The 23988-nt window shown below is 38.8% G+C and overlaps 1 protein-coding gene across 2 annotated transcripts in view; it reads left to right on the forward strand.

The window, feature by feature from the left end:
• Positions 1 to 22122, forward strand: part of LOC127576866 (adhesion G protein-coupled receptor A3) — a 438420-nt gene extending 416298 nt beyond the window's left edge. For both annotated transcript variants that reach the window (XM_052027670.1, XM_052027671.1), the window contains 3 exons: positions 185 to 330; positions 17833 to 17928; positions 19672 to 22122. In XM_052027670.1, the coding sequence (XP_051883630.1) occupies positions 185 to 330; positions 17833 to 17928; positions 19672 to 20908 (1479 nt within the window). In that variant the 3' untranslated portion in view covers positions 20909 to 22122. The remainder of the gene's footprint in view (positions 1 to 184; positions 331 to 17832; positions 17929 to 19671) is intronic.
• Positions 22123 to 23988: the final 1866 nt, after the last annotated feature.

Genomic DNA, 23988 nt, shown 5'->3' on the forward strand with positions numbered 1-23988 from the left:
AGAGAAGATATCACTTCACATATCGGTGCCCTCTGATTACAAAAAGAACAAGAATTTTCCTGGATAAACTTGCAGAGAGTGCATTTTGTATGACAGAGTCCTTTGAATTTGTTGCACTATAACCATAAATACCTATGCTGGTTTTCTCTCCTGATTGTATAATGCAGATGTTTTTATATTTTAGGTTGGGATTGTTTTACACTACTCCACTCTCTCTACAATTTTCTGGATTTGTGTCACTGCCAGAAATATTTACAAGCAAGTGACCAAGAAGGTGCCTCAGTACCACAATGCTGACCAACCATCGCACTCCCAACAACCAATGTTGCGGTAAGAAATAAGCATATCATATTCTTCTGAGAAGCTATAACCATTTGTATTGGTGATGCATAGCAGAATGTTTCCAGAATATAAATGTAGTTAATGGAGAACTTGACATCTGAAAGACACTTCCGATAAGAATGTTGCTTCATTTGCTTCTGTGCTTTTTGTACCTTTTAATTTATTATTTTCTATCCATCAATGTGTTCTTCTGCTCATCATGCTGCAGTGTAAATGCCTTCAAGCTGTTGCAACAACTTATTATTTGTAATGGGGTGTTAATTTTGGTTCATCAAGATTAAAGATTCTTCTTCATTACAGGAAGGACCTGTAATCTTGTTCAGCTCTTTACTGCACTTTCTCATTCTCACCGTGGCTGTTGAATGTTTATTATTTTTTATTTTCATTTACTGAGATTTTTAATACAATTCTATTTACACTGATGCTCCTTAGCATTTCCAGTTTTCTCTGGAACCCAGTGGGTTTCACTGGCATATACTTACTGATTTTTTTTTATTTTCGAAGCATCAGTAAATAACAATGGTCATACCAGATTCTGTGACATTTGCTGTGCTGTAGCAAATGCTGTCTTATTTGAGGAATGCAGATTCGGACTTGTTCCAATTTCCAACTCTACTGTCACCTAATGTTGGATATAACCTCATTGTTTTTCATTTTGTCAATTAATAGTACATTGACAATATCACCATTGCAACAGTTGCTTTGAAATTCTGAAACCATATGCAATCTGATGTTATAGTTGCAACATTATGTAGCATTTTATAGGTTATAGACAATGAGTTGGATATAATCTAGGCTTTGTTTTCAATAAATAACTGCAAAATGATACATAAAAGTTAAGCACCTGTGTTTATTTTGATAGTTGGATATGTACTTTCTATATTCTTGAAAGACAAAGGAAGATATTATAATTTTAAATTCATCTTGCTGCATTTCTATTTTAAATCATTGGTAGTCATTCCACATTTTACCTAATTTGAATTTAATTCTATTCCTTTGTACTTTATAATTTTCTAATTTTGGGAGTTATAGGAAAAGCTTTTATCTTTTATTCTTGCCATAAAGTAAAATAGATCCCAGCGGAGAAGCTTAGGGAAAATTAAGTTAACCAATCACAATCATTTAGATAACATATTTCAGTGTTACTGTTGCCAAGGTATTTGCTTAACTATGTTCCAATTGATGGATCCACTAAAGGGCAATTAAAATCTTTAAGGAATTATTAGGCTTATTTAAAATAATTCTGTTAAATCACAGCTAATATTTGAACAAAAGTACAAACTTAAAACATAAGCAATGGAATGTGATCTGAATAGTTCAGCAATGGTGCCTGGAATATACTGCTGGAAGTGGTGATGGAGGCTGATACAATAGGCACATTTAAAAGACTCTTAGGTAGGCACACGGAAGTAAGAAAAATGGAGAGTTATGGGCTGTGTAGAAGGGAAGGATGAGATGGAGCAGGTGTTTATATAGTTCGGCACTACATCGTGGCCGAAGAGCCTGTACTATGCTGTACTGTTCTGTGTCCTATGTTCAATATTGACTTTTAGGTTAATTTCACATATTTATCATATTTGCTATTAATAAAGTATGGGAAGCAGAGATTTTGTCAAGGATATTTGTATTCGAAATTTGGCACTCATTTACATTCTTTATTCACTCTCCTGCATACACCGTCAGCACTGACCACGGCCAGTGTGCTATTTTTACAGGTGAATTGAATTTTCCAATGTGAAAGCTTCCCTTTCATAACATGTTTTTCTTCCTCAGTTCTTTACCTTTTACTTATGGCATCAATTGTAATTTCTCACTTGCTGCCATGTGAGAAAGAGAAGCCGCTGCACCTGTAAAATGCTTGAATTTTAGTTCAGTTTTATTCAATTCTTAATCTTTTAGATTGCCATAGATTATTGTAGTTAAAATATCAGACATACCCTATCATACTATTTAAATCTGAGTTTCAGGAAATGATTCTCCACCACCAATATTCATGGATTGTGCCTCTGATTACTGTTCATGCACCACAATCCTGTGAATTTAAGGTTTTCAGATACATTCAGTGTCAAGCAGACAAAAATGAATAGGTCCAATCAAAACATGAATGACAAAGAACAAATCCCCTCAAATGCTTGAATTCATGAACCACTCAGTGACATCATCCTTTCTCAACTGCTCTTCTTGCTATCATTCACATAGAAAAATTCTCAAAGAAATATTGGACACTTTGATTATATAGGACAAGCAAAAATGTAACAAGATTGAGATACTTGATCCATTTCATAAACAACTCAAATTCTCCATATGGAGGAGATTGATGGCATTGCTGTGACTATCTCTTGGCACCAGTATATTTCTTTCAGGGTCAAGAGAACTGATTTTCACAAATGAAGTGCAATTATACCGTTAGAGGAGGGAAAAGGCGAACAGAAAAACTGCAATGCTACCATGCAGGGATTTCTGCATCTTGAGCTTACCAGGATCATCTTTGGGAGAAGGGAATTGTAAACAATGAATATTCACTTCTCCCACTGCTTAAGGATCACTTTAGAAGTAAAAAAAAAGTGACAGATTCCTTGCACTTACAGTACTACAACCCCTTTCCTTTCCTGTTCTCTGACCAATGAACTGCTGGTGATGCTGCCATTTAGCTGTCATTTGTGCTTTCTCATTCTTCCCTTTCTTAAAAAGCTAAACTTTACTCCAGTTCATGTCTACAAATTCCTAACACTCTCTTTCTCCCTCCTGTACGTTTACCAATCTTTTGCTTGTTCACCCTATTTATACTAAAATGACTGCCTGGATTCTCCATTTGAGCTAATTTTGCAACTGAATTTCCACACTGCATCCCTTTACCATCTTCGTGATCTGCTCCTCTTCCTTCAAGATCTCCTTCTCTCAGAAAACTGCCCTCCATTCTACTGTACTCTGTAACTACCATGCTATCCCCAGTGCCTTTTTGTTCCTCTCAATAGTCTATATACACTTGATTGCCTCTCATGGGAAACTGGCTGGTGTTCCAGATAAAACTTATTGTAACAGTAATTTTTTCCAACTCTGATTAGAGGAGTGTGTCTCTTTGGTGGCATGGAACTTCTGGGAATCATGGGTGTACAGTAAACCTCAGGAATGTGTTGTGGAATGCAGAAGCCCCTTTAATGTAATGAATACAAAATAACTTTGTCTTTCCAAATAATTCCTGAAATGAGTCCTAAACCTAAATTGGCTTGAGGTTAGAAGGGTATTTTGAGCCTCTCCGTTTCTATTGTTTGGAATTTCTGACAGGAAGACATATTCACATTGAAGCACAGACGTTCATAATAGTTAATCTCTTATTCTAATTTGTATTCCTAAATTCTGAACAATCCAGTTTGTGAAACTTAAAATGTGTTACTTCACTGTGCAAGAGGGATTAAATGAAGTCTATATTATGGTCTTGACTATGTCATTCTATCATGGTAATTTCTGCAGTTAGCAACCAAGTTCACTTGCACCTTTCTTTGAAGCATTGTTTGCAGAATTCAAACATTGACCCAGTTATTCTGAATGGAAAACTGAGAGTAAATAATCTATTTTAGATGGGTTATCATCAGCATTGTGGTCAGAAAATCTAGGCCATCGCGTCTGGCCAGTTGTCTGAGGAGAAAAGATATCAAGCTAAAATACATTTAAAATATCAGTGTCTGTTAGGTAAGGTCAAAATACAGTTTTTCAAATGCAATGGAACTATCAATATATATATGCAAAAAGCAGAGGCTGTGAATTAAAAGTTAAGCATATTAGATTACCTGGCAAATTAGTTATTCTGCATATATACATAAATACAGTTGCAAATCAAAGAATGGATCATTAGCCAATGAGATGTACTAATTCCTGTTACCAACTGGCAGGAACAGAAATGCTGGCCAGATTTATACACTCTATAAATGAACAGAAGCCACATGGGGTATCTTTGTTTTGATTTGTCTATGGTGATAAACCAAGGGTATAAGTGTAAACATGCTGAACCAAAAATTATCAAACAGAAAAAGCTGTTCCCCAATAGGAGTTAATTTCTACTTTGAAGTTTTAGAGATCCTGAAGTTGGCATAAACTGCATTACTAATTAGTGAGAAAATAAATTGGTTTAACAAAAAGTAAAAGAAAGGAGATTAAAATGATCAAAGTGTAAACATTCTGTTCATTTTGACAAACAAGATCATGAGTTAGCTTTTTCAAGAATGAATATGTCATACTAAAGTAACAAGTTAAGGAGGGGTGGGCTATATATGTAATATTCCTAAAAGAATTCATACCTGCCTAGAAAGTCAGTAAAAATTGACTCAATAACCCAAGAAGATCCTATTTATTAGCTTAAGAGAGACTTCTGACCTAATTAACAGATATATCCAATAATTCTTATCATTCATTAGCAGGAAAAATAATAAATAAATACTTAAAGAGGCAGTATAACTCCAAATACTGAAGACTAACCAATCTGCTGGAAGAACTCAGTGGGTCGGGCAATATCTTTGGGGGGGAAAAGAAACCCTGCATCAGGGTTTGAAGACTATATTCCGAAGAATATATACACTGAACGTGTGCTTTTTGTCAGGTCTTGTCAAGTATAAGTTGACTGCTGTGTTTGCCTTTGTAATCATCATCGGTGAAGAAGTGCTTTGAAATATCATTTGGACATGAACCTTAAGGAACATTATATCAATTTCATCTAAAAAGGAAAGGATATTTGTCGAATTTTATCATTAACTATTTTGTGTTTGTAAGTGTAAGATTAATAAATGTTTTTATTCAAAATTGCCCAAACAACAAAAGATAATTTTTTACTGTGGTATGATCAATTAATTGTCTTTCCTAAGAAAATTCTCTGTAAGAAATAATAGACTTAAACACAAAAGGCAGCCACTTTAGATTTGTGCATTCTCTGCTGATGGTGGAATATCAATTTCTGCATTAAACATTCTAATTCTCCACCCTATCCACAGACTCCCAGTGAACCCATTCCAACACTCCACCTCATTAAAGAAGATGCTCTGAGCCGCTTCCAATATCCCACTCTGGTCACAGAAACATTGTGAATGCTTGGATGTTTTTTAACACTAATATCAGAGCGCCTCTCCAATGCCCATCCTTTTCACGGAGACATTACAAATCCCTTCCAATCTTTTATTCTGGCACTCTGACCTAAAAACAGAGGCTCTGTAAACACTAATCCAACACCAACCTTAACCATATTCACAGAGGCACTACAAACTCCACCCTTTACAGAGAGAGATTGGAAATGCCTTCCAACACTCCACTGTTCACAGAGGTGCTGTGACTTATTACCAGTGGCCTATCTTATTCACAGAAATATTGTGAACTCATTCCAACATTCCATCCTATTCACAGAGGTGCTATGATCACAATTTAACATTCTATCTTATTCAGAGAATTATATTTAACCCCTTTCAACACCTCACCTATTTGCATAGAAAATATAAACCCTTCTAAAGCCACATCTTATCTACCATGTATCTTTGACAGTAAATGCTCTATTCACAGATCTCTTTCAGTCACAGTACTCACGGTCACACTATAAACCTCTTCTAACATCCTACTGCATTCACAGAGACAATATGAACACTTCCAGTGCCCATCCTATTCACAGATGCTATCAAACCCTTAAAAGCTTCAGGATTCTCATGAGGATACTGTGAATACTTTTCAAAGCTCTGAAGCACTAACAGAGATATTATGGCCCTTTCAAACAGCCCAATTGATTCTCAAATATATAAAAACATTTCAAATACTCCAAAATAAACACAGAGGTGCTCTTGCCTCATCCAGCCCTTTAAGACCATCTCTGTTTTCAAATTCAAATTGGGTCAGAGCTTGCTAGGAAATGCAATCAGTTCTGCACCAAGCTACTGGAGTTACCCAGCTCTGCCTTCAATACAATAATCCCAAGCAAACTTGTCACCAAACTCCGAGACCTGGGACTCAACACCTCCCCCTGTAACTGGATCCTTGACTTTCTAACCAATAGACCATAATCAGTGAGGATGAGCAGCAATACCTCTGGCATGATTATTCTCAACACTGGTGCCACACAAGGCTGGGTCCTCAGCCCTCTACTCCCTACACACTCATGACTGTGTGACCAGATTCTGCTCTAAATCCATCTAATAGTTTGCAGGTGATACCACCGTTGTAGACTGTATCTCAAACAGTGATGAGTCGGAATACAGGAAGGAGATAGAGAGCTTAGTGGAATGGTGTCATGACAACAAACCTTTCCCTCAATGTCAACAAGACAAAAGAGCTGGTCATTGACTTTAGGAAAGGGGGCGGTGTACATGCACCTGTCTACATCAATGGTGCTGAGGTTGAAAGGGTTGAGAGCTTCAAGTTCCTAGGAGTGAACATCAGCAACAGCCTGTTCTGGTCAAGTCACATAGATGCCACGGCCAAGAAAGCTCACCAGCGCCTCTACTTCCTCAGGAGGCTAAAGACATTTGGTTTGTCCCCTTTGACTTTCACCAACTTCTATCGATGCACCATAGAAAGCATCCTATCTGGATGTATCACGGCTTGGTTTGGCAACTGCTGAGCCCAGGACCGCAAGAAACTGCAGAGGGTTGTGGACACAGCCCAGCTAAGGACACCAGCCTCCCCTTTGTGACTCTGTCTATACCTCTTGGTGCCTTGGTGAAGCAGCCAGCATAATCAAAGACCCCACCCACCGGGATCATTCTCTCTTCCCTCCTCTTTCATTAAGTAGAAGATACAGGAGTCTGAGGGCACGTACCACCAGACTTAAGGACAACTTATACCCCACTGTGATAAGACTATTGAACGGTTCCCTTATACAATAAGATGGACTATGACCTCACGATCTACCTTGTTGTGACCTTGCACCTTATTGCACTGCACTTTCTCTGTAGCTGTGACACTTTACTCTGTACTGTTATCGTTTTTACCTGTACTACCTCAATGCACTCTGTACTAACTCAATGTAACTGCACTGTGTAATGAATTGACCTGTATGATCAGTACGCAAGACAAGATTTTCACTGTACTTCGGTACAAGTGACAATAATAAACCAATACCAATACCAACACCCAGGACGTTTGACACTGTCACGTGAACACAGAAGTTTCAAACATGCTGGCTGAGCTCTGCTGGCAATTTCATGGTTACGCTCTGATGTTGGGCTCCCCGTGGAATCCAGTGGCAGATGTAGTTGCTGCAATTCTACAAGTTGTATTGGACAGGTACTCACCATCTGCCAAGTTAGGGAGAGGAATGGCACTGAAGAGAAAGGGTAATTAGCTAATTCATATCCTTGAATTGATCGGCTTTGATTAAACATGTTTAAATCATTTAAAAGGGTTTTTAAGTGATGCAATTCTTTTAAAATTTTCCATGATTTTTAAGTTTTGTTTAATTGTTTCTTTGATTTTTTTAAATCATTTTGAATGTTTCTCTATGAAAAATAATTCAAAAGGAAATTCTTTGATGGCATTGAAGCTGCAAAAGCCTGTGATCAGAACTTCTCTTGCTGTCAAATTACTTCTCAGTTATTTTGACCCACCCACCAAATGGAAGCCTGGTATGCAAGGCCTTGCCATTTTGGGTCAGGATAGCTTCTTCCAGCAAATTTTTGCCCACTCTTACAGGTAAATTATACTTACCACAAATCTCAATAGCAGGTATTTGTGGCTTGCTGCTTGAAGCAAGTTCTTGCCCAATCTTCTTTTAACACTTCTTCCCACACCCCAAGTTCCTACAGCAATCCTTCTCTTCCTTAAATTAATCGCTGCTCTGCCTTGCCACCATATTTTCTTCATCAATCAGGTACATACATTGTCACTTCACCTGCGCTAATCCTTCCCCAACTTTTCCATTCATTCTGGTCACCCTAATCCTATTCCCCAACCCCTGCTCACATGCTCACCATCTTCACCACTTTCTTCACAGTTAATACTGCACCCTTACCTGCTAATTAATGCTGGCTGCTTTTTTGCCTCCACACACTACCTCAGTTCAATTTGTGCTCACTTTCTCCACTTTTCACTTTAATGGAGACATTGGATTAATATTGGGCAGTGTCACTTCCTGAGTAACCTGATTTGTATGTTATAGCAAACTGCCAAGACAGCCAAATGCTCCAAGTACATTGTGAATTCTACAGTACACGTGTGACAAGTTGTAACCAAAAGATTGGCCTGCTGGTTAAAAATCAGTCAGTGAGGAAACACTGGGACTGGTAGTTGTTATTTGTTACTTGTTTACAGCAGAGGGTTTCAACCTGTGGTCCGGTCCGTGGCGGGTTTCCAGGGGGTCCGCGAGCAAGCCAAGAAAAAAATGGAAAAGCAACCTGTTACAAAGACGTAGCTTACTTGCTCCAGTTTTCCACTATTCAGAAAATCGACCATATCTATTCTATCTGTTATAGGCGACAATCTTAGAGACTTAGACGGTGTTCCCTTCTGGTAAGCTGCCGCTTAATATTCGATTTGTGTTGTCAGAGTAGTCAGTAGTGTTCACTACTCACTACTATTCTGTTGTGCACTGTAGTGTTAGTGAGACTGAGTGACGTTGTTGGTGTGCCTCAATAATATTGCTTACTAACCGTGCGTTTACGCCACAGTGACATCACTGTTAAACGAGAAGTGCGCAAGCGTGTAAGTTTTAGATTAGATTTGATCATTTTGTTTATCAGTAATAGTAATTAAACTGTCCAGCGTGTATTGCTGAGTATGGAGAAATTTCTGAAGAGAAAAGCTGACCAGAAACCAGAAGATTCTGATGACGAAGGGGATAAGGTGACCGAAAGAGAAAACAACACAAGTACGATCCAGAATACATTTCATATGGCATCATTGCAGCGGGGACAAATGCGGACCAACCTCTCTGTGTTGTGTGTTTGCAAACACTGTCCAACGATGCAATGAAACCAGCGAAATTGAAGCACCATTTAACAACAGTGCATCCAGATATTGCCAGTAAGCCGAAGGGATATTTTGAGCAGCAAAAGGAGCTGTACCTCAAGCAGAAAGGCAAAATGACAGCCTGCACCACTGTAAATGAGAAGGCTCTTTGCGTATCATATTTGGTAGCATTACGAATAGCACGTTCCAGAATGCCTCACACAATTGGAGAAGAGCTTATACTGCCTGCAGGAGTAGATATGTGCAAAGTTGTACTGGGAAAAGAATCCAGTCAAAAACTGAAAGCCATTCCACTGTCTGATAACACAGTAAGCAGAAGAATTGGCGATATGGCGGAAGATATACAGAGCCAGCTGATAGCACGTCTTCAGCAAGTCAGATTTGCGATTCAGCTCGATGAAAGTACTGATGTTGCCAGTGCTGCGCAGTTGTTGGTTAATGTTCGATATTGCTGGGAAGGAGAGGCTTTGGAAGACTTTTTGTTTTGCAAGGCGCTCCCAGGGCATACAACCGGTGAAGAACTTTTCCGTGTGCTTGACACTTTTTTTGTACAGTCGGCATTGGCGTGGACACAGTGTATTGGACTCTGCATGGATGGTGCTGCCGCAATGACGGGACAGAAGTCGGGTCTAGTCGCATGAGTGAAAGAAGTAGCTCCACATGTAGCAGCAGCCCACTGCATGATTCACCATGAGGCTTTGGCTGCAAAGGATATGGATGAAAATCTTGCAGGTGTGTTTTCCACGTGAATTAAAATCGTTAACTTTATCAATGCCAGGCCACTCAATCATCGTTTGTTTGAAAACATATGCTGTGAAATGGAAGCCGATCATAAGCATTTGTTGCTACATACAGAAGTTAGATGGCTGTCACGAGGCCGCGTTGTGCAGCGTGTATATGAATTGCAAGATGAACTGCTCATTTTACTAAATGAGCATAACGGATCATTGGCACAGTTCTTGACAGATGAGACGTGGGTTGCCAGATTAGCTTATCTTGCAGATATTTTCAACATTTTGAACAGCTTAAATCTATCATTGCAAGGACCTGGCTCAAATGTTCTGAAAATGCATGACAAAATCAATGCTTTCCAGAAAAAGCTCCATATCTGGAAGGGAAGATGTGAGCAAGGCGTCTCTGATATGTTTCCGTTGCTGGCTGACTTTCTGACAGTAAACGAGACTAAGACAGAGGCCATCGCGAGCACTGTTTTGAACCATATTCAACAGCTGTCGCATTACTTCCACGGGTATTTCGGCGACGATGGCACGAGCATGTTTGATTGGATTCGAAATCTGCTTACTGATTTAACTGGACGTGAACAAGAAGAATTGGCTGAACTGTCATCTGACAGGACTTTGTGCTTGCAGTTCAACCGAATGTCACTGTTGTCGTTCTGGATAGCATGTTCCCAGGAGTATCCACTGCTGTCCGGCAAAGCCGTCAACATTCTGTTACCATTTGCAACCACTTACTTGTGAGAAATAGCATTTTCTGCAGTCACTGCCATGAAAACCAAATACAGATCAAGAGTGAATATTGAGGATGACATACGCGTATGTTTGTCGCACATACCACCACGTTTGGACAAACTCTGCAGTGCAAAACAGGCACAACCTTCACATTGAACTGAACACTGAAAGACACCGCTGGTAATTATCGGTGATTGAAATAGTCACTATTTCAATAGGGCCTATGTGCAGTAATTTAAGCGTTGTATGCATGAATTATCGATTGTTTGATTTTGTGGGCTTTGGGGGTCCGCCATCTAACGAGGACATGTTCTGGGGGGCCACAGCATGAAAAAGGTTGAAAACCACTGGTTTACAGGATATAGGAATTACTGACATGTCCATCATTTATTAGCCTTCCTTAATTTCTATTGGAAGGTTGCCCTTCTTGAACAGCTGCAGTCAATGTGGTAACTGCCACAGTGCTCTTGGGTAGGATTTCCAGTATTCAGACCCAGAAAATTTGAGGAAATAGTTGGTGTAGTCAGGATTCCATGGTGCCTTGGTAATGAAAGGATGGAGAATTGGTGATAATCAAATGGGTGTGTGGTCCAGGAAAGTTGATTGAATGTTGTTGGAGCTGCAACCATCCAGACAAGTAGAGGGTCTTCCACTACCCTCCTGACATTTTGTTGTGATTGGACTACAGAGATTTGTTCTGACCTGTTGGTTCTGTGGTCATTTAGCTCTGCTTATTGCATGTTATGGTTACTTTTTACCACATCCATAGGCTAGAGTTATAGCTTCATCAGATTGGTAGTTCAATTATAGATGAGCTCAGTGCTGCACCTGGCATCTCTTCTACTCTCCCACTGGAATAGTGCTGCTCCTCTGGTTTCATGGCATAGGTAGAGTGAGGGGTACACTGAGCCATCAGATATCCTGTTACGGTGGAAATCTGATGCTGCCATTGGTCTTGAGTGCCATGTGGATGCCTTGCTTTAAGCTAATATGTTAAAGAAATATACTGAAGTGTCCAATTACTATTATTATATTGCCTGCAAGTGTGACCGCACAGCACATTCCCAGCCTACCTGACCCATTCCTTTTCTAAGTTCCCTCAAGGTGGTCAGACCACTGATTCCTCCTCTAAGCCCTCAGGGTGGACTGAGCATTGGCTTCCTAGAGTGAAGAGAGCATTGCCTCCTTTAAGCTGAGCAGTAACTCCTGACTGTGGATTGAGAGCTGCCTTCTGAGAGTAGACAGAGAACCCTCTACTTGGGTTAGACTCTGTCTTTTTGGAGTAGAAGAGTACTGTCCATCCAGAGCAGATCAAGCACTGTCTCCTTCAGGTGTATCTTCTTAGGGTAGACCAACCACTGTCTCTTTAGGATTGACTGAGCTCTTTCTCATCAGAGCAGACAGAACAGTGTGTCCTTAAAGATCCAAGCATTGCCTCTTTAGAGTGGACAGAGCACTGTTTCCCAGAGTGAACTGGGTACTGTGTCCTCAGGATGGACTGAGCATTATCTCTCTGGAGTGGACTAAGTACTGTCTCTTTAAGTGTACTATCTCTTTGGAGTGAACTGAGTACTTCAAGTTCACTTTGTTTACTTCAAGTTCCTGGGCATCAACATCCTGGAGGATCTATCCTGAGCCCAACACATTGATGTAATCACGTAGAAGGTACACCAGTGGCTCTACTTCATTAGGAGTTTGAGGAGATTCGGTATGTCACCAAAGACTCTTGCAAATTTCTATAGTTGTACGGTGGAGAGCGTTCTGACTGGTTGCATCACAGGCTGATGTGGAGGCTCCAATGCACAGCATCACAAGGGGCTGCAGAGGGTTGTAGACTCAGCCAGCTCCATCATGGGCACAACCCTCCCCACCATCAAGGACATCTTTAAGAGAGTGCCTCTAGAAGGTGTCATCCATCGCTAAGAATTCTCACCATCCAGGACATGCCCTCTTCTTGTTACTACCATCGGGGAGGAGGTAAAGGAGCCTGAAGACACACACTCAACAATTTAGGAACAGCTTTTTCCCCACTGCCATCAGATTTCTGAATGGTCCAAGGACCCATGAACACCACCTTGTTATCCCTTTTATTTGCACAATTTATTTATTTTGTAATTTATAGTAATTTTTATGTCTTTGGACTGTACTGTTGCTGCAAAATAATAAATTTTATGTCATATACTGTAGGTCAGTGATAATAAACCTGATTCTGATACTGCCTCCTCAAGATGGACCGAGTGCTGCCTGCATTGAGATGATCGAGCACTGACTCCTTTGAGTGAACCGGGCACTAGCTCCTTATGATCACTGTCTTCTTCAGGTGGACCAAGCACTGCCTACCCAAAGTAGACTAAGCATTTCTTCCTCAGAGTGGATTGTGCATTGTCTTCTTTAGATAGACCAAACATTGTCTCCTTAGAGTAGATGTGGAGTGCTTAGTAAGAATGGACTGAGTATTGTCTCCTTCAGTGGACTGAGCACTGTCCTCTTTGCATCTTTCAGTCCTTTCACAAGTGAATGTTGTTACAAGTTTTACAATCCCTTTTGGTTAAAAAGATACATTGCAGTAGAATGCAGCAACTGGAATCACATTCAGATCTATGCAAAATGGAGTATAGAGGAAATGGATAACAGAAAAGCGATGGGGAAACTGAAGGGAAGAAGAGCAGTGTGTAGTAAGAATCCTGAAATGTCGGCCAGAGAGCGCAAGGAACAATTGCTGGGATCAAATGTGTGTGTGTGCGGGGGAACCTGGGTGCTGGGTGACCTGGGTGGTCGGTAACCAAGGTATTGTCTCTGCAGACATGAGCCTGCAGTGCCCGAGGCAATGGTCACTTGGTGCGTCGACCTGGACAAAGGATCGACACAGGTAGGGGCAGAGAGAAGTGACCAAGGTATAAGGGAGTGAGCACGCCGGTGGTGAGGTCTCATGGATTTGGGGTCACCACAGGTTAGGTCACGACTGACACTGTGGACCGATTGGAATAGTTAAATGGGCTCAGCCATGCTTCCGAGATAAGTACCACTTGTTGTAACTTAGCAATAAAGTGCGTTGTGTGAAGCACTGTGTGTGCAAGGCTTATTTCTATCGGATCTGCGAACAATCCTGCTTAACTCTGGCACAACACAGTGAAAGAAATGGATATCAATGAAAAGAAAGGAGCTGTGAAGGGCAGGGTAACAAAAAGCAGAATCTGTAATGCAGAAGAAAGGAAATCTGAGGGCTGAATTTTAGAAGGGGACAAGAACTGATAGCAGTACGTGATGAGAATTGAGGAGGGAGAACATCAGCAGCAACCAGATTTGATGAGAAAGTGATGACCTTGAAATGGGATGAGGTTATCCAGATAATGGAACATATGCAGCAGACTTAAAATATAACTGCAGCCAGATTTTTCCCTTTGTTTCTTGACTAAAAGAAAATTAGGACCTACGCTCTGCTGGTATGTCAACTGTGCTAAATCATATATATTACGGTACTGTATGTGTTTTGAACTGCTTTCTCATTGATTCAGCTAAACTTGGCAAAAACAAAATAGAGAGAAAACAAAATGTTCATTTGTCAGTTGCACAACATTGAACTCAAAACTGCATTGTTCATGTGAAATTTAAAGTATTTATTATACCCTCTTAAGTGGACATTCTTCACAGGCAAGGAAGTTTTGTAGGATCAGATCCAGGTCAAGTTATGTTTCTTGAAGGATCCATTCATTGTTCTGTTCTCACTCTCTCTTTCCCATTTTGTGTTCTGTAAAATTTTCCACACCTCCCACAGTATCCACAACATTTCTCTCATTCCTCCCATTTCTACTAGCCTCCACTCAACATGGACCCATTAGAACATTAGAAATAGAAGTAGGAGTTGGCCAGTTGAAGCCTTACACCTGCTTTGCTCTTCAATAGCAACAGTACTGATCTTTTAATTCAGTGCCATTTTCCTGCGCTTAATTGATATCCTTTGATTTGTTTGATATCCAAAAATCTATCAGTCTCTCTTGTATGTACTTAGCCACGGTCCTCTTGGGTAGAGAATTCCAAAGATTCCCTACTCTCTGGGTAGAGAAGTTTCTTCTCATCTCAGCCCTGAATGGCTGACTGCTTATTTTGAGACAGTAATTCTTTGTCCTAGGCACCCTAACAAAGAAGAATATCATCCTTGCATCTGCCTTGTCAACCCCCATTAGAATATTTTATGTTTCACTGAGATGATCATTCATTCTTCTAATATAGACTGAAAAGGCTAATTTAATTAATCTCTCCTCAAGGGACTATCCTCTCATTCCACAAGTCAATCTGGTGAACATTTGTTCCACTCCCTCTATTACAAACATATTCTTTCTGAGACAGGAAGACCAGACCTGTACACAGTATTCCAGGTGCAGTCTTAACAGAACCCCCTTTAAATGCTGTCATCTACATCTTGAGTAATCTCCTGGCAAACTATTTGCCCAGACGAAATATGGGCAAAATTTGTACCTGACAAATGATTTCTCTTCAACCCATTGCAAGTCAACTGATGTCTCATACAAGGCATTCAGACAACGAAGTTCTTTCACATCATCATCAGTCCTGGCATGGTGCTTGGAATGCTTACTCTTGATGGCAGATGCAGATGGAGTTTACTTCCCATAGTGAGGGTAGTGTTCTTTGCTGTCCTGGAACTGGTCGTTCAATCTAATCCCTACAGTTCAATCTATCGGGAAGAACTCTGTGCCTGAGCACATCATATGTGCATCAACGCACATGGTTAGACTTCCAGCTGGAAAATTTATGACTTCCAAGAATATTCAATATTATAGAAATTATCAAATGAAAAATTCATAGATGAAATAGTTACATTTTATATGTGTCGTCATCCATATATTCAGTAGTATTTCATTGTTCCATTCAGTGGACTTGGGTACAGTTTTACCAAACATCTGGTAACCATCTGACATCTTTCTCAATGAAGCTGTGCAGAATGGCCTTGGGCTGCTTTATTGTTCAGCTGGGGGATAAGTGAATTGATACTTTTACCAATATATATGTAATCACAAGAGTAAGAAGATCCATTGTTACTTGGTGTGAACCTGCAGTCCATGAAAGAAGCAAAAAAATCAAGGAGAATGTGGAATGACAATAGAATTACAGCATAAAGGCATGATTTGCTTACTCACTATTCCAAGAGTACATCCCATCACTTGTTGCAAAGGATTACTGAAGTGCCCTTGTAGAATATCAATTTAGATGTCTGAAATACATTGGTGATATTTCTGATATTTATGCACGTTTCTTTTACAAATCATTCACAATTAGTCTGTTAGTAAGATTAATGTGGTAAATTAACTTCATATCCATTTTTGAATGCTCTATTTCAGTTTAGGGTTATTTTTGCTTGAAAATTTCTGAAATACTTTCATCACAAAAAGGCAGTGACATGATTCCATTACTGGTGACAGATAAATAGTGGATCTCTTTTTGTGAAATGAAGAAGGACATCTTGATGTTAATTGACTTTCAAATGGTGCTCTAGGATGTCTGGTAATTCAGTTAGATTTGAATCTGTGGCGCAGAGCAGCAATATAATTTCAGATAACATTTTAAATTGATTGAATCACGTGTCTTGTGAAAGAAGGGCATTTAATTGCTTGGGGACCCACTTGTCCATTTATTCATAGCAACAATTAATTAACATTTTGAAATGAGGGATTTGTAGTCTTATCAAATTAAAATTATGAGGAATTAAAATAAATTCAAATATTTTGAATTTCTGTTCATATTTATTTATTGACACCACAAAGCCTTTGTGTAATGTAAAATGATATAATGGTGTACCGAAGGTTATCTGCCAACTTCTCTGCCTACTTTATAACGAAAATCTCTCAGTTCAGCTATTACACAGTTCCACTCTATATTCATTTGTTCATTTGGATGTTATTTACAATGTCCACAAATATTGTCTATTCCCGATTGCCCCCAAAGTAAGAAGGCATTTAGAAGTCAACAATATTGGTGGGTCTAGAATCACATAGTGACCAGATCAGGTTAGGATGGCAGATTTTATTTTGTGAAGGACATTAATGAACCAGATGGGATTTTACAGCAGTCGAATAGTTTCATGGTTACCATTACTGAGAGAGTTTTTTTTAAATCCCAGATTTATTTAATTACTTGAATTTAAATTTGGTCAGCTTCAAGGTCTTGTCTCCAGACTTCTGGCTTCTAGTTGAGTTATTTAACTGCTGTCTTACCATGCTTACATGGGGCAAAGTAAAGTTTCTGTGCCAACACACAGTTTTTTGTCTGCATGTGTACTCTTTGCATCCTTACATTAACACTTGTCAAACCATTTCAGAGACCCATCGCTTAATTTAGTCATTGTGCTCTGAAAGATATGCAAAACCATATTTTTAATGAAGAGCTGTGGTATTTTGCCAATAACTTCTTGTGGTTATGCATTAACTTCCAGCCATTTTAATTAAGGATTTATAGTTATATTGCTATATGAAAACCAGAGGCTCATTTCGGAGGAATCTGATTTGGATGAATTTCCAATTACATAATGTGATGTTTAATATAATTTGTAATTTTAATGCTCTGCAGGAATACTTTTATTATTGTAGTAATATGTTTTTGTATTTGGTTCAAAAGAACAAAACTATAAAGATAGAACCTTGCAATTCTAAACCTGACACATTTTCTTCTGCCAGCATCAGTTCGAAGCCACAAGCTCCACTTAGGGCTGAACATAAGTGCCTGATATAAATTTCCACACCAGTAGTTGGTAGCCCCTGTCTACATAGTATGAACAAAAGCCCTATTAATTCCATGCAAGGGCAACAATATGCACTAAAGGAAGATAACTTCTTCGGTAATCCAGGCAATTTGCAATGTACACCCAGTTAAACCCCCTGGTGGCCAGTATTCTGTTACTTACTAAACATCACCAGCTGTCTTCACAGTTTGATTATTTTCTTGGACTTCACCGAAGCTGACATAAATCTATTCTCTGTGTTTCTTGTTATTTGTCAGTACAGTATATTAATATACATTTTTCTACCTATTACAATTATATATTTTTAATCCACCTGCCAATCTTTTCCAGGTCTTATCTGATTGGAGGAGGTATTCCATTCATAATTTGTGGAATCACAGCTGCAACGAACATCAACAATTATGGAAGTGAAGACAATGCACCATAGTAAGTAGCTTTTCTGTGTAAAGTGGATCTCACCTACCTGAAGTCACTGTGAAATAGTACACAATTCCTTAATTTTTCAGTCATATTTTCATGTAATCATATTTTAAAAGGGAAAACATAGCATTCTGTATTTACCATTAAATTTTGCATTACACTGTGAAAACATCCATAGGCCCAAATGAATGTCATGCTTTAAACAAAAAGAATCTATCTGTGCTTTGCAGTCACTGTCCGCTCTAGCCCCATGAACACACTATATTTCTGTGGCAAGTGGTGTCTAATATACTGCTGGTGTCTCTGCCATGGTCCTTCTGGGAGGTGCAGTGGACTACGAGTGATGACTAGTGCCAAAATTCTTTTTCATTCTTCCTAAAAACCTCTAATGATCAGAGGTATTTGGAGAGGGGTGAAAAAAATCATTAAAAGTATTAAAAATAAATTTAAAACACAAATTAATTTAAATGTTCATGAAACTGCTTTAAAGATATGCATAAATATTGAAGTAAAACAAAATGAACAAAAAACATCCAAGCTTACTCTTTAAATGAATGTTAGTGAACTGGACCATGCCGTTTCTGCCAGTGTGAAGCTGAAGGGCCAGATACAGAATATTTCAGCCTCTCCGCTCAACCACGTAGAAAATGTACCAGAATAATGAGTCCAGTGGCAGAACAAGTTTCATGCATGCACATCCTATCTCCAGCGCATCCCCAACCTCCACACTGCAGTGCCCAAGTGTGAAAGTCTGGAAAATCCTGCCACAAACACTGCAGTTAGCCAACAGTTCTCTATGGACCATTCTGCACCAGACATTCTGGCCCATTGAAACCACACCATGACTTTCTTGACATTAAACAGTGATCAACTCTAACAGTATTACTAATGTTGCATAATATTGATGGGTACCAAATCCACCTTCACTGTTATGAGTAACTCATAAATCTTCAAAGGCAGTTCCTTTGAATGACCAAATTTGAGTGGTGTGTAAAGCTGGCTACATATTTGACATCATCACTTCTATGGTAATTCCCAAGGTGAATTTCACCTCCAGTGTTTGAGTGAGCAGAGTCTTTCAAAACATAACCAAAATATAAGTATAAATATAAATATAAGTAAAATATGTCAGCCATGAATGTCTCTCAGAAAATAAAATCAGATAATTCTGAAGATATGCAGCAGGTCAGGCAGCATCTTTGAAGAGAGAGAGAGAGAGAGAGATGAAAGTGTTTCAGGTTAATGACATTTCATCAAAAGTGGATAAATGAGAAAACAGGTATGTTTTGTTGCAGAGAAGAAGGATGGAGAGAACAAAAGAAATGTTAGGGTGGAAGTTCACAACAATTCAGGTGACAAAGATGAGATGGCAGAAACAATATTTGTGCCACCAGGATTGTCAAGGTATTCATCTGATGACAGACACTCCCTTTGCTCTCTCAAGGCTGCTGCTATGTCTGCAACTGTAAATGTGCTCATTTTCTTATTTTCCAATTCAGATGAAAGGTTATTGTTTAAAACGTTAACTTTGTTTCACTCTCCAGTGAGGCTGCCTGACCTGTTGAACATCTCTAGCATTTTCTTGTTTTTTTATTTCAGATTTCCAGCATCTGTACTTTTTTGTTTTTTGACTAATATTTCTCCTAAGATGTACTTTTTGGTTGGATTACTTGGGGATTATTTCTTGGGTTCAATATCCCGCCTGCTCTGTCTCTCATTTGCTTATCTATTTGTCTCCTTTTTCCACAGTTGCTGGATGGCATGGGAGCCTAGTCTCGGGACTTTTTACGGTCCAGCTGCTTTCATTGTGCTAGTTAGTTGCATCTATTTTCTTTGTACGCTAGTACAGCTGAAGCGTCACCCAGGGAAGAAATATGAGCTGAAGGAGATGACAGAAGAGCAACAACGGCTGGCAAGCACAGAGGTAGGCCCCAGTCACGTAACGGACTCCGGCTCTGTGTCACACACATGTTCAATGATCTCTTCCTCCATGCTAGAGAATGAGCATTCATTTAAGGCTCAGCTCCGTGCTTCCGTGTTCACTCTCTTTCTGTTTATTGCCATGTGGACCTTTGGAGCTCTCGCAGTCTCACAAGGACACTTCCTAGATATGATCTTTAGTTGCCTATATGGAGCAGTTTCAGTGACCTTAGGACTTTTTATTCTTGTTCACCACTGTGCAAAACGTGATGATGTCTGGCATTGTTGGTGGTCCTGCTGCAAATCAAATAGGAATACATATGCTGTTCAAACAAGTGCTCGACCCCAGGTAACCATGAATGGTGATGCCCAGCTTCATGTCCCATGCCTCCTGGATTCTCCCTGTCCTAGTAAGTCATCATCCAGTTGTAATCATTCCGTCTCTGGACTCTGTAAATTAACTAATCTACATGCTGTGCAGAATCACGTAAACTGTGTTTCACCAGTTACGCCCTGTTGTGCCAAAATGCACAATGAACAAATCATTGATGACGACGGGCATATTCACCTACATGCGGATGGAACATGCAGACCGACAATGCACATCCACAGATGTCAGAAAAGCCGAACTAAACCACGACAGTTCATTCGGCACAACAGGTCCACAGCTCAAAGAGAATATGCCTATCATATTCCTTCCAGCGTAGATGGAAGCGTTCACAGTTCACATACGGAAAGTCATCACAGCATCCAGGATGGCCAGTCCATCCAAAGGCAAGTTATTTGTGCAAAAAGTGATCAGTGTCCTAATATCTGCCAGCCTGAAAGCAGCGATGCCAGCACAGTGTTATATGGGTGTAATAAAGCTGCAGACAGTGGTGTCAGTACAGAGGCTTTGCACCAAGGAGTCACTTTTGAGATGCAGTCACGAAGACAATCATGTCCTCTAGGTGTAACCAATCAAAATGGAATACTTAAGGGAAACCTGCATGAAGCCATGATTTATACTTCAGACAGTACAGGAAACATAAGGACTGGTCCTTGGAAAAATGAAACTACTGTGTAGTTTTTAGTTTCATGACTACAAATTTAAATCATTACAGCAACAAAATGTCATATATAAGTTTTGTATAATGCTTAGGTGTTCGTTTACATGATTCATTGTGCAGATATCAAGTTGCATTTGCATATTTCTATGTATACATATATATTTGTACAGCACATACAAAGCACCATAAGAGCAGTATTATATTATGTATTTGTACTTAAAGCTAAAAGGATGCATTTGTGTTACCACAATGTGAGCATTAATCAAAAAGTAGTCTGCAGATTTATCATAATTAAGTTGAAGCTTTTGATTATTTTTCTATCAATGTAAGTGGTTTCTTCAAAGTAAACAACCAAAAAAAGATGAGTGTTACTATTCTATTAAAGAGGCAGTAGCCCTTTGGTGGTTAGCACAAGTAGCATCTTAATGTTTGTTAAAAAAAATCCCCTATAATAATAAAAATATAATGTGCAATTTGTTCAGAGTATAAACTTATAATTTGTAATTATTTTTTATGAGTTTGCTAGCTTCATTGGAATAAATCATCAGATGAATAAATATTTGAAAGAATCCTGCATAATGTAAGATAATTGTGGACCTTTTGTTCTAATTGGCACATAGGGGAGTGATTTCTTTAGCATGGCGTGTAAATCCGACACCTATTCCATATAGGTTGGTCTGGTATATTACACAGAGCATACAAAAGAAACCTTTCCCACAAGGTAGAATAGAAAGGGTATTGGCTCTTTAATTTTGTATGAAGAAATATATTAAGTCTATATTTAGGCATACGGTACATGCTGAAATATGCATGATTTTTGTTGCATTTTATCATCAATATTCATCTGCTGTTATATGTAAAAGCTGATCATTCTGGTAATGTAAGACATATAGCATCTTTGCATTTTTAATACATGCAAATTAAACCATAATACTGAAACACAGTCATTGGACTACTTCACTGTTAAAGTCCCACAGCACATGTGTAAGGTTAAAGCTATAAGTGTGCTAGAGATGACAGTTTTCAGTTATCTGTGCAGAGCATGCAGTGCCTGTTGTATGTTACAGTGTACACTGTACAATGAATTAATGTTTCCAGTAAATGCAGATATCACCATGTCTGTTAGTAAAAAAGAACAAAAAAAATCTTCAAACCAAGTCTGTCATCTATTTTAATGAGACTTCTTTTAAGAATTTGCTTTTAAGAATTCACTGTCATCAATAAAAGGTGAAATCAGGTAAAATATGTCATATATGATTCCACTACTTTCTCAGAAAAGCAAGTGTATCCAACAGCAATGTATAATGTTTACAATAACTGCATTTCATCATAGCTAATCACAATACTAAATTTGTTTGACTCACTTAGGGATGGTTGGAGGTATGGGAACACTATGGTTATGTTATTGAACTGGTAATTCAGGAAAGGTGCATTCATATGGAGACACAAGAGACTGAAGATGCTGGAACCTGGAGCAACAAGATGCTGGAAGAACTCAGCAGGTCAGGTAGCATATGTGACAGTCAACTGTCCATTTCCCTACATAGATGCTGCCTGACCTGCTGAGTTCCCCTATGTATCTAGTAAAGTGCACTCAAATCCCAACATGGTAATTAGAGAATTTGAAATTAGTTTTTAAAATAACTGAAAATAAAAGTTTGCATGAGTAAACTTGATGTTGAAGCTATCAGATTGTTGTAATATCTTAGCTAAGTCACTGTTGTCACTGCCACTCTTGCCTAGTTTTACCTAAGGGCAATTTCAGTCCCACATCAATATGATTGATAGTTAACTATCCTCGAAAGTTGTCTAACAAAACGCAGTTTCAGAGAAAAACCAATGCTCAGCCAATAACACATGTATCTTGAGAATTAATTTTTAAAACTCCTCAGCTTTTCTCATTGGCATAATGAACTGCTTGCAGCTATGTGAGTAAGAGTTCCTTCACCTGCATTAAGTGCATAAATGCATTTTATTTTTATCTTTCAGTTGTTGATATCACATGATCTTTAAACCATACAACTAAGATCTAAGCTTCTTTGTTTAAAAGAACCACTAAACAGGAATTTGGAAATTTGCTAATATATTTTTTGTTCTGAATAATTATCATCATTTCTGGGATATATTACCTGCTAGCAATTTATATGGAATTACATAGATTTTGTAGCAGATAAACAAGCCATTCACCTCTCTGGTCTGTATTAACTGTGATCTACACAAGTCTATCCTTCCTCTTTATCCAATCCTATTAGCAAATATTTTATGAGGTGTATCTGGTATGCCACATAGATGCATTTCAGAGCATGGTTCAGGGGCAATTGTTTGCAACAAATATTTTTGGATGTTTTGATAATGTCCTTACTCATAATGCCCACCCATGGGATTTTTTCCCCTATATTTCCTATTTGAAATGAGTAGTGAACTTCATTGCAAATATTTTTCAAATGGAATTAAGAGGAACTAGTACTTTACATTAAGCAGTCAGAATTGAAGTGGATTTGTGAATGTATGACATTGGTGCACGGGAAGAAATGGTTTATTCTTATGAATATGATGCAGGACTTGCTGCACAGCAACAACAAATATTTATACAGCACAAGTAAAACATCCAAAGGTGCTTAGGGAGGATCATCAATATATATGTATTTTGCCTCTAGCTCACATAAAACTTCATTAAGAAGCTTGGTCGGATAGATAAGTTTAAATAAGTATCTTAACCCAGAAGAGAGATTTAGATAGGTAGAGATGTTAGGGAGAGAATTCTGGAGTTTAGACTATGGCAGCTTATAGCATGGCCATCAATGGGGAGTGATTAAAATCAGGAATAGCAAGATGCCAAAATTAGGAGAGAGGCAATGGAGAAATTTGTAAACAGGGATGAGGATTTTAAAATCAAATCGTTTTCAGATCAGGAGCCAGTATAGGTCAACAAGTACAGGAATAATCAGTACACTTTTTGATGAGTGCAGGTTTATGTAGAGTAGGCAATGGGAAGCAGAGGATATTTGAATGGATGCCTAGCAGTAACAAAGGCATGGGTGAATGTTTGAGGAACAGAGGTAGTGACGGTGGTCAGACAATGTTATGGAGATTGAAA

Source organism: Pristis pectinata, chromosome 12 (genome assembly GCF_009764475.1).
Source record: "Pristis pectinata isolate sPriPec2 chromosome 12, sPriPec2.1.pri, whole genome shotgun sequence".
Taxonomy (NCBI): domain Eukaryota; kingdom Metazoa; phylum Chordata; class Chondrichthyes; order Rhinopristiformes; family Pristidae; genus Pristis; species Pristis pectinata.